Below are 12,317 nucleotides of genomic sequence, written 5' to 3'. Positions count from 1 at the left end.
GCAATGTGTGTGAAGTGCCTTGCCCAAGGACACAAGGACACATGACTTGGGGATCGAGCAGCCGCCCCTTCTGGTTACCGAACGAAAGGTTTAAAGATTTTTTTTTTTATTAAATCTTTAAACCTTTGAGTAATTTCTCTGGTGATTTACAAATCCAAACTGGTATGGAGAAGGAGCCAGCACAGCTATTTAAGAGGGTTCTTTTCAGACCCATGTTGGGGCCCTAATCATTGGGGATGGACATTTGACTACATTTCCTTGACCGATTTATAGGGAAATGGAACGAATTGGTAGGTTTTCATAATTTTATATAAACGGGGTCTGCCGTGTACGACGATGTAACATTCATACAAAAGTGACAACCTGGACTTGTCGTCAAACCAATCGCAGTCAATAAACAAACATTCAGTTAGCCACATCCGTCTCTCGTCTCTTCCTATTGTTGATGGATGCCCACAAATTCGTTAAGTGCTTTATGGCGCAAAACCTAAAAAAAAAAAAACTGAGAAGGACCATATGAACTGAACGTATTAAAAAAATCTGCTTGAAAAATGTGGCCATCCGTCAACGATGGGAAGAGACGTTCCACAGTCACATTGACATCAAAGGAGATTTTAGAGTCTTTAATGACCCTAACGTTCATGTTTCTGGACTATAGGAAAGAGCTGGAATGGTGATTCGAACCCAATTGGAACTGTTGTGCTAACCCAGCGGTCGGGAACTTTGGTTATCGAGAGCCGTTGTGCTGCCTGTTTGAGAAGTTTTCATCCGCCAACAGACCTGATCGTTATCATACTTCTACAGAGCTTGCTGATGAGCTGATCGTTTGAATCAGGTGTGTTAGAGGCTCTCAGGGACTGGAGTTCCCTACCCCTGTGCTAACCCAAATTGGTTGTCCGTAACGGATTGATGTGTGGACAAAGTTGAAACGACTCACCGTGATGTTAACTGCTCTGGGCAGTGAGATGGACCTGTAGGACATTCTTGGAAAACCCTCCGGCCATTTGAAGACGGGACACGGGTCACTCCTTCCACCTGAGGCCGACTTGGGCTCGTAACTGTTCCGTATGACTTTGGTCTCTTTTTCCTTCCCGTCTTTTTCTTTTTCCCACAACGGTTCACTGCCTTGATCTGTTTCTTTTCTCTTCTCGGCCGCCAAGACTCCGTTTTTCTCCCAAGGACTTCTGTCCTCTCTCTCTCTGCCTCTCTCCAGAACCTTTTCCGGATGCTTCTCATTCCTGTCTTTTATCAGGGTGCCATTAGCCATGAGTTCATCAAGTTGCCTGACTCTGTCAATGTCCGTCTCCAGATAAAGTCTGCCGGTGGACGCCTGCGATTGTATCTTTGTACAAAGCTCCATGCCGCGCTCTCGGTACGAGGGACTTTCCACTTTTATTTTCCTCAACATGTCCGCTGGTTCCAAGACCTTACAGCTGGGTAAGGTCTTGCTCCACTGGTGGATGGAGCTTGTGATGTCCTTGGAGTCGTTTTCGTTGATGGTCTGGAGGTTGGAGCTGGTGAGGCTGCACCACGAGCTTGTCGGTGCCGGTAAATTTGTTGGGGTTGAATGTAACAATCCCAGCGGGGGTTGAGATTGGGTCGGCGGTGCCGTAGTTGGCGATGGATGGCGATGTCGCAAGGTGGATTGTTGTTGCGACGGGCCATGGTTCGATTTCAGGACCCTGCCTGTAACCTCGTTGAGGAACTGCGAGAACTTGCGCCGGTCCTCTTTCTTCTTTTCTTCATGAGGAGTTGAGACTGCCGAGGCCTCCTTGTTTGGACAGGGTGAGTTGGCGCTCGGGGTCCCTGCGTCATTCTTCTGCACTGTGTTGGTCTTCTCCAAATCAACTTTAACTTCCGTTTTAGAGGCGGGACATGTAAAGATGAGATTTTGGTAAATGATTTCAGGCTCCGCCTCCGCACTAGTAGTTGCCTGCTCCGCGTTGCAAAGAATTCCACCTGATTTCTCCGCGCCATCTTGCTTCGAAGACGTCCGAAGCAGGCAGGTAGCTCCCGAGCTCCAGCTGTTAGTGTCCCAACTTCCGTCATCGTCACTGGAGCTCCCAATGCCGCTGTGTAGGCCGGGGCTGGCACTCCGCTCACTCGGACCCGGGCTGGAGTTGTCTAGGCTGCTCAGCGATCGCCGCCTCATCCGCGAGAGAGATCCTTTCAGTCTCGGTAAAGAGAAGCTGAAGTTTGGAAGAGATCCTTGCAGGCTTGGCAGTGATCCTTGAAGGGAGGTGGTCGAACCCTGGATGCCGGACGAGTGTCTCTTGGTTGGTTTGGTGGCCTTGTGGAGACTTGAGAGGGAAGCTTTGATTAGTGGAGATGACTGACGACGCAGCGGAGGGTCTTCTTCTTGGTCGCTATACGGACCAGAGAAAATGGGGCAAGATGCGGTGGAAGAACAAGAGCCACGATCCTGTCGAGTCGACGCCTTTCTAGATCTTGGTTGTCGTTCCAAAGTAGTCATGGTAGTCTTGTTTGTCCTTCGTCTCGCCGGCTCGGGTGATCTTTTTTTTATAGACTCGAGTCTGACACCATCGTCTGATATGGACACGCACAAGTGAACCATGTCAGGCTTGGTCGTGCGGCGTTCCAACTGCTTTCTGTTCTCTCTCAACTGCCAGAGCTCTCGCAGTGTGACACACTTTCACTTGTCCAGCGGATTATCCAATGAGAACCCGACGAGGGTTTGGAGTCTGGTTGTCAACCAACTTTCACATGCTGTCAATGTTTTTTTTCCTTTGCGCTGTCGGTCAGCAGCTACCATCACACAGGCTCCGTCTGTGGCCGTCATCCGTGATGAAATGTGTATTGATGTGGTTGTTGGCATTGGCTGTAAATTCAGGTCAGTGATATTGAGCGACGCTACCATGTGACTTTTGGTTTTGGGAGCACCAGGCCAAGCTGTGAATCGATTGCTGAAACTCAGAGTATTTGGTTTGTGGCCTTGTCTGTTACGTGATGAGAATGATTTGACAAGGCAGCTATCACGTTTATTTCTCGACTCGTGTTCTCATGTTGTTCTACATGCCTGCGTCTGACTTACGATGTTTGTTTTGTTCTTGTTGTTCACTCCACTATGTTTATAGCTTTACTTGGTGAACCATAAACCACAATTAGGTAGGTGCGAACAGAAATCCTATACAAATAGCAGCAGAAGGGGATTGAGACCACAAGTCAATTATGCCCCCTTAAAGTAGTTGCTGACAGGATAATAAAAGTTTCAACCATAACTATTAGGGATGTAATGATAATGGAAATATTGTGATAGTAAAATTGCCACAATATCATCATCATCATGTCATGATATTTAAAGCAGCGCATCTGTGTATCTGTATCTATGTTAGTGGAGTTCTAGCACCCTCTGGTGGTTCGTTTATTAGTGCAGTTGAATTTTAATTAGGAATGTTTTGGCCACTGTGACGGTTATGACTCCAATAAATCAGCAAATACGCCGTCAAAAAACATTGCTTTTCTCCCGCTTCAGACAAACACAGCATGGCCATGATACTTTGCGCTGCTGAGCCAATTGGAGCACATGACAATGTCATGTGACATCACTTCGCCTTTCTTTGTCATTGCTGTTATTATGTACACAAACACAATACTGTGCTTTTTCCTAATATGAGCTTTTTTTCTTTTTTTTTTAAACAATATTGTGACTTTTTATGCAATATTATGAGCTTTGTTTATATCGCCAACCTCCCCACAATATCATGATAATTATCATATTGCAAGGTTAATACATATTGTATCATGATTCGTGACGTTTGGATATCATTACGTCCGTTGGAAACAATATGACAGGGTTCACCAATTCCGGTTCTCGAGGTCCGGAGTCCTGCAGGTTTTAGATATTTCCGCCTACCAACACACCTGATACTAAAGAATCAGGATCGTTATCAGGCGTGCTGATGGGTTGATTTTATGAATCAGGTGTACTATAGTGGCCGGAAACATCTAAAACCTGCAGGACTCTGGACCTCAAGGACCGGAATTAGTGAACCCTAATATAATATAACATAAACTATAATTCCCCAAAATGTGTGTATTATTTCAACCTCATCTTATATCTGCCTCGAAAATAAGTGACTTCCAGATGTTTTAATGCAGAAAAGATTCTCTCTCATAATTTGTCTTTCAGTCAACATGTATGAAATCAACAAACTTCCTTGACACCAATGTTTGGTGAAACCTATGTTTCCATTGGCATGTATTTCGGCACTATCTTGTGGCATATTTGGGCATTTCAGAAACAGCACAAACATTGTAAATATATATATAGATATGTATAGATAGATATTTAGGATGTTTTTTTTTCTAAATAATTTTTCAATGAATAGGTGGGCATAGGTTCCATAGAAATAAAAAGCAGATTTTTCAATTTGTGAATAGTGAACTGTGAATATGTAAGGTATTGCTGTAAATTCAGTACATTACGAAAACAAAACTCATCAAAAGAACACCCGTAGAGGAAACATTGGTGTATACATCCCATGATTTCAAAATGTTGTCGCTATTTATATATTGTGAATTCTCGCCTCACTTATCTTTTGGAAGCAAATGTGTATGCGCAAAAAACAAATCCGTGTATTTGTGATCATCTGTGGTCTCCACACATATTTTATTGCTAACCACACTCTAGTTGTCAAACATTCTAAAGTGATTGAAGGCGATATAATAATAGTTTAATCAGATGCAGAAACACAAGCATCCTCCAGCTCTCGGAATAACACACACTGACTTTGCTAATAAGATCTCTGCCGACTCATCGGATCCTGTGAGTACGTCCCGATTCCCCAAAGCCGACGCGGCCGCAACAGAAAGATCAGATGCTTCATTTCATCCCCGCCAGCAGCAAACTGATAAACTCTTCAGAGAAATCTGCTTTGGCATCTCGCATGCGGAGAACACGGCTTGTTATGTTTGCTGTACATTTCAAAGCTTTTCATGAGCGGCAAGCACACGATGTCACTGATTGTTTGTCGCGTAAGCAGTAGCGTTAAAATATGTACCTCGGCAAGATAATCAATACATCATCACGTGTCTACGAGACCATAACAACTACAAAACCAACAACAACAGCAACTGCATCTACAACAAGCTACTTGTACTACTGTAACTAATATGACTAAGAAACAACAGTCCATGGTCAGGGGTCAGAGGTCACCACAGCAAGTGACTTGCATGTATTTGGCACAGTTTTAAACCCAGGCCAAGTGAGGCTGGGGTGGAGCAGGGCAAGGCCTACCTGCTCAACGAGTGGGTCTGGAAAACCCTGCTATTTTTTTTAATTTTTTTTTAAGTGTGCAGCAAATGTTGTACTGTTCCACCTTTTTGTTCACTAACAGCAAGTTTGTTTTTCAGCTTAGATTCTTTTAACAGCAATTAAACAATAATCATAATTTTTGTTTTTTTTTAATCTGTGAATAGTCAAATTCAGAAATGCATACATGGGGTTATACTGTAAATATAAAAGGAAGAAATGCAACCACTGTATCTACTACTTTATAATTGACCTTTCACTCATTTACTGCTCCGGAAAAGACAACTTAATTAAAATACATAAACGCTCGCGTATCCCCTCCTCAGTGATCAACAATGGCAAGCCCATCACTGCTCTCGCCATGGTGTCAAACATTGACGTTGCCATGGAAACACTGACTGCGATCAGTCAGATCCATCTGTTGCCCGCCTGCCCTGACTTGTGACCTACCAATACAAAAGCAATAATAATAATAATAATAAAAATAGCAGGTGAATAAGGCAATCAAGGCATCATTTCATTTTCATAACATTGCACAGCTTTGTATTAAAACGTGTGGACTAAAAGACACACGCATGCAACAACGTTTCTTTCTTTATTGTTTGCATGTGCAACGGCGCCATCTAGTGGTCATTTTGTACCAGCCCAAAAGCAAAACGCCCCTTTCAAGTACAGTTCAGTACACTGCTGGTTCTCTGGCAATAAAGTAAACCTGGTTTATGGTCGACTAGTCATGGATTTATGGCTGGAGACCATCGTACTAGACACGAGCCAAGAGGGACACTAACTAATGACTGGTGCCATTAATCAGATTTGATCCTGCGGGAAGACATACGTTTGAGAAAAAAGAAATCATATTCTTTTGTCACAGTTCGCCTCATTTACATAAATGTGAGTGCGTGAGTGTGCCCGCGCGCATGCGTGTGTGTAAATGTCACGGCAGAGTCTAAAAATATGCATTATTTCCACACTTGCAAACAAGTGTTAATTTAAAAAAAAAAAAAAAAAAAACAGACTGTAGGCGGATGACTGCTACAAAAGACACTCCTTGTTTCTCGTCTTAATCAGCTTCCATAGAGGTCTGCCCTGTCTTATTAAAGTGGATGAACACGATAGAGTTTTAAAAATCTTAAACGATTTTTTTTAATGGTGGGTGACCCCACACGTGAAAAAAATAATAATGTCAGTAGTATAATTATTCTAACAGGGGTTATATATTCCAAGCCACCCCAATCCCATGCAATTGTATATGCGATATAGAAAAACCTTATTTAACTGTTCCCTAGGCATGATTTTATTGCATTTAGTTTTTTTTTAAGTCTTTAAACAAACTTTGAAATAATACAACCACATTTAAACACATGCATACAAAGAGAGCAAAAAGCAATTGCGACACAAAAATATTGTACAGAACGTGTACCAGTGTTACAACCCAACACATTTTCAAGATAACAAACTCATTTCTCAATATACGTCAATAATATGCCCAAAGATGTACTTTATAAAATGACAAAAATAATCGTCCTTTGCTAATAACTTCCGTTTAAAAAAAAAAAAATCTACTTCGTCTTTCATATGTACACCATCTCAAAGTAACTTGTGTGCCGCCATCTAGTGGTCAATAGTGGAATTCGTACATGCTAAATGTGTTGAATATTTTCAAAGCCATACATTATATATGCATTTGGTCAACAATAAATTGGTGCTTTTGATTTAAAATATCAAATTTGGTTTTCTTCAGTTTCAACTGACTTTGTGAAGTAAGAATATGGAATCGTCAAAGTGCATAAATTAAGACTCAAGCAATAATAATTGCTTTAAATTGAGGAAAACCTTATCAATGAATTCTTATGAGATGTTGCCTTTGGGTTTGACATTTGATCGTTGGCCCTGACGGTTTTCCGGAAAAACAACTTTTTACACACGGTTCACCACACGATAATCGATCACACTAATCTTTGGGAGCCATCTGGCAATCAGCCCTTTGTTGGCTTTGATTGGAAGAGAGGAAATGTTCGCTTAATCTGTTTTTAAGACATTTTTCAATACACTCAAAATCTGTTATCGGACTAAATGTAAACTTGACATCAGACGATATTGATTAGGATTTGTGTTGTGATGCAAATACACAGAGGAAGCAGATAATTAAAGGCATCAAAAATCATCTGCCGCCAGTGTTTAGCCCTTGTTTTGCGCTGCCGGCGACGCTTGATTTATAAGTCTGAGCAGGATTCATGAATATCAATTAGGAGATCACACAGGAGAGAAGAAAGAGTGTCAGCGATGGCGATGAAGATGACGCTGCGAGCAGAATCAAAAGCAGGCAGATTGTTCCTTTCCGCACCGCCGCCGCGTTCAGGCCCGAATGCTCGTGGGAGTGCCGAGATTAAGGATGTTTTCATAGTCCTCGCAAAAGCGTGTCCGCCGATGCTCGTTTAGCTGACAGATTTCAAAAACAGAAGGATTTCATTTGCACAATAAAGGATCAGCCTTCATGAAATTGCTTACAGACGAGTTCTGACAACTTACAAACGACAGTAATAAATATGGCGTCTTTTGCAAAAGCAACTGAAGGTTGTAATAAAACGTATCAGCTTAATGATAAACAAACGATAATTATCCCGATATTGTGGGGAGGTTGTAAAAAAAAATCGCACATATTTGCGAATGCATACACACATTGTGAATCGAGTCAATTTGTTGAGGTTCATCTTAAACGTAGGTGGCCTAAACATGCCGAATTAAAAAATAAACCGCACTAATAAAGTAACCACCAGAGGGTGCTGGAACTTCACAAATGGAATACAACCTTTTTAACAGATGTGCTGCTTTTTAATCTCACAACGACAACCAACGATGATATTGTGGCAATTCCAAAATGGCGACATCACGATATTGCCGTTACATCCCTAGAAATTACAGTTTGTTTTTTTAATTCCAGTGCACCTTGTACTTGATGCTGCAGCTCACTTGCAATGCTAATGAAAACGGAACGTTCACAGGTCTTCTCCTCAATAATTACTGAACTCTGACCACATGAGGGGAAAACATCCAGTTTTATTAGTTTTGAGTTTTGTTCTTTAAACGGAATTCGTTTTTATTTGTTATCAGAACCAGTTTTTTTTTTTCATATTTATTAGGTTTAGTTTTTCTCCCCAAAATAATTTGTAATTAAATCAGTTTTAGATGAGTTTTTATTAGTTTTATCTTCATTTATTTCTTTATTTGATTTTTTAATTTGGTTTATTTTTAATGTGCAATATTATTTTTTTTTAACTACACGGTAAGTGTATATTTTCATAAAGCCAGAGATCATGTAATGTCTAGTGATTGAATGACAACAAGAAATTGTTGCGTGGGTTCGCGATGTTGCCGCCGAACTGTTCAATCTCGAGAAAGTAGTTTGGGCAGTCCTTGTTGGCCACCTGCTGTTCCACCAGCGGCCTGTTGGTGGTATCAAGATGCGTCACTTTGTGGTCATTTTCCCCAGAGGACGGAGAGAAGAAGAGCCGCTGCTCCCTACACGTTCTTTCATTCTCTCTCATTGCACACTAAAGACCAGTTTGAGGACGTCTGCGTGCCTAAATTGTGATTTGACCACAACAAGCATGGCGTTGCTTGCGTTTGCTGCAGCTGGTGGCTGAATGTCAACAAACAACTGCGTTTGTCTAGCATTAGTTCATCCGTTGGTGAGAATTTGTGAATGCCTTACTGTAGGGTTCCAGAAATATTGGGACATGCACACAATTGTCATCATTTTGGCTCGAAACCACTACAATATATTTTAAATGACAATTTGAAGGTATTTATTTACATCCAAACCAGGTGACCGGTGTATGAATGAAAACATTTTATGTCGCTTACATTTTTTAAGGGCCCAAAAATGAGGATAGAAAACGGATGATTGGATGGCGCTTGTGTGAAATCAACTGTGCTACGTAAAACTTTATCATCCTCTTTAATTGCTCAAGAAAATCAGGCATCATTTGTATTTTTCTGCATTTTAACAACAAACAATGATGTTCAGGGAGCTTTGAAAGCGAGTCTGTTCTCTTCAATGGAAACCAAAGTCCATTTCTTTTCTTTTTCCCATTTGGCTTCACAGTCTTTCAAAGAGTTCGCCGAAGCATTGATGTCATGATGCAACGCATCCTCATGTTTTTCCTTGTTGTTTTTTATTCCCCATGTATTTGTAAACGATTAAAGAAAGCGACCGAGAAGGATTGCTGTTGTGGACTCGCCTGTTTGATGACGAGTGTGGACAGGAGGTTCTCATTTAATTGATGTGTGTTTGCTCAAGTCAAATTGGAGGTTCGAGCCTCTGTTGCCATGGCGACAGCATATTGAGGGGTGAGCGCGGAGGGACCAATTATATTTACTCGGGACAAGGAGACATAGCCGGTCTATTTGAAGGGAAGTTCACATCGTGTAATTGCTCCGATTATGAGAACATCCCTGGAATGAGTTTAGGCAAATGCACAAGATCATCGTTTGCCAGCTTGCTTAAGCTAATGCTAATTGCTAATGGCGTCCAGTACAAGAATTGTGTCAAATCTACCGTAGCTATATTTAGGCCTACATACAAGATATCAAAAATAATATATAGAGATGAAAACATAATCTTTGAGATTTGAGAAAGATGTATATGGATAAAGCTGTAATTTTAATAAATTAATTCTTCCAGCAGTGCAAATGATTATTCCCATATTATTTACGTTTGTGTGTTTAGTTTTTTTTAAATGAAAATTTTGAAACTTTTGCTTGTAAAATTCTATGGTAATTTCTTGGTAGGTTTATTTCTCTCCTTCTCTCTCTCTCTTATTCATGATTTTATTTATTTTTTAAGGCAATCATTTTTTTTAAAATTGTAATTAATTTTATGTGTTCTAAATGTACAATAAAAAAATCTAGCTTGTCATACTCTTGTTACCAAAAGAGGGAAAAATAATTAAACTAATAGAAATAGTTCAAATGTATTTTTGACGTTTTTAGCCGTCAATGGCAGTGAATGAGTTAAAGTGTAAGTGAACCTTAAACATTTATTGACAATAATATGTTATATGCCATGCCTAAACATGACCTTCTTATTAATATTACATTTGTGGAATATGAGTTATGCAGCAAAATCCATCTGTTTTTATCCATCTCGGGGGGCAGCCATTTTGCCACTTACTGAAGATGACATAAATGTTGGTCAGGGCTCATGCAACGACCAATCACAGCTCACCTGTTTTCTGAAGCTGAGCTGTGATTGGTCGACAGCAAGTGGCAAAATGGCCGCCCCCTGAGATGGATGAAAAATGTATTTTTCTTTCTTTCTTTCTTTTCCTTTAAAAAAAAATATCACAACTATTCTTATAATAGTGTTTCTTAAAAACAAGAGAAAGATTTTTTTCCTGATAAAAAAAATTTACTCCTCAGTGTCACTGCAGTTTGCGAAATTGTCATTACCGTCTTTCCCCCCATGTGTTTATTCAGTATTAAAATGGTTTTATTTTGCTCCAATGTGCCTATTTCCATGGGGGAATTTAAGAGCCGAACCAAAATACGTTCTGCATGCTTGGTTTCTATTTTGTCCTCACCTTGCAGGCAGCGCACAATTAAAGCTCATTAAAGCGTCACTGGTGTAATTATGAACACTTTCAATTAGCCGTGAATAATTGGTGGAATCAATTGCCACTGGACAAAGAAAGGCAAAAAAAAACAAACACTGTCCTGTGTTAAAATTGAGTTGCGGAAAGCGATTACATGGGGCGTGTAATTAACGCAAATGATCTCAGTCATTCATTGAAAGTCATTTTTATTTGCGCTGCACATATTATTCTATTTACCCACAACAAAACACTATTGTTCTAAAGTGGATCTAATCTGTTGTCGTTAAACAAGTGCAAAGTGCTACAAAGCAAATGGAGCAGGAAACGCCGGTGTAATTATTACAGCGGCCCTTTTATGAAATAGATATGTCACATTTTGACAGCGAGAGGGGAAGAAACACGAGCCACATTTTGTATTTGCTTGTAGGTGCTTTCATAAATGATGGATGTTTGTACAGTGTATATGCGCGGATTTCTTTTTTTTTTTACTCCAGCTTAAAAAATATGAGATTGATGGACTCATGTAGTGCAAAATCCCCCCAGCGGTCACCCGGGAGGGTCAGCGGTGCGAGACTAAAGGCAGAGAATTGTCTGCTGACACTAAGGTTGTGTCTGCCCACAGCAGCCAAACAAAACAAAACAAGCTGAAAGATGGCATTTGTTATAGCGTAAAATCATCAACATAAGGATTACAGCTCCATTATAATTGACAACAATAATGTCCTAATGTCAGTGAGATTTCTCTTTAGCTCATTCACTGCCATTATAGACGTCAAATATTAATTTTCCCTATTTCTATTAGTTAAACTTTTTTTTTTTTTTACGGTTTTGATAACAAGAGTATGAAAATCTAGAATTTTTTTTATTGTACATTTAGAACAGATATAAAATTTATGATTAACTCATTCACTGCCATTGACGGCTACAGACGTCCAAAATTTATTTGAACTATTTCTATTAGTTTAACAATTTTTTTCCACTTTTGTTAACTAAAACCTAGAAAAAAAAATTATTGTACATTTAGAACAGATATAAAATGTGCGATTAATCGTGAGTTATTGAAGTCATGCGATTAATTACAATAAAAAATTTTAATCGCCTGAAAATAATAAAAAATTTGGGGCGTCTGGCGATAACATTTTTTCATCGTAATTAATCGCATGACTTTACTAGTTAACTCACAATTAATCACAAATTTGATATCTGTTCTAAATGTACAGTAAAAAAAATACTCTTGTTAACAAAAGTAGAAAAAAATGTTAAACTAATAGAAATAGTTCAAATGAATTTTTGACGTCAATGGCAGTGAATGAGTTAATCGTGAGTTAACTATTGAAGTTATGCAATTACAATTAAACATTTTAATCACCTGACACGGTTTAAAAAAAAGAAAAAAGATTATAAAAAAATTAACAGCGTCAGGCGATAATTTTTTAAAATTGTAATTAATT

General features: G+C 39.6%; 1 protein-coding gene across 2 annotated transcripts in view; it reads right to left on the bottom strand.

Moving 5' to 3' along the window:
• Positions 1-2,660, bottom strand: part of begain (brain-enriched guanylate kinase-associated) — a 47,450-nt gene extending 44,790 nt beyond the window's left edge. For both annotated transcript variants that reach the window (XM_077559105.1, XM_077559112.1), the window contains exon 1: positions 938-2,660. In XM_077559105.1, coding sequence (XP_077415231.1) covers positions 938-2,575 — 1,638 coding nt within the window. In that variant the 5' untranslated portion in view covers positions 2,576-2,660. The remainder of the gene's footprint in view (positions 1-937) is intronic.
• Between the last annotated feature and the right edge of the window lie 9,657 nt (positions 2,661-12,317).

Source organism: Vanacampus margaritifer, chromosome 1 (assembly GCF_051991255.1).
Source record: "Vanacampus margaritifer isolate UIUO_Vmar chromosome 1, RoL_Vmar_1.0, whole genome shotgun sequence".
Taxonomy (NCBI): domain Eukaryota; kingdom Metazoa; phylum Chordata; class Actinopteri; order Syngnathiformes; family Syngnathidae; genus Vanacampus; species Vanacampus margaritifer.
Note: the sequence above shows the minus strand (reverse complement) of the source record. Positions and strands in the feature narration are given on the sequence as shown.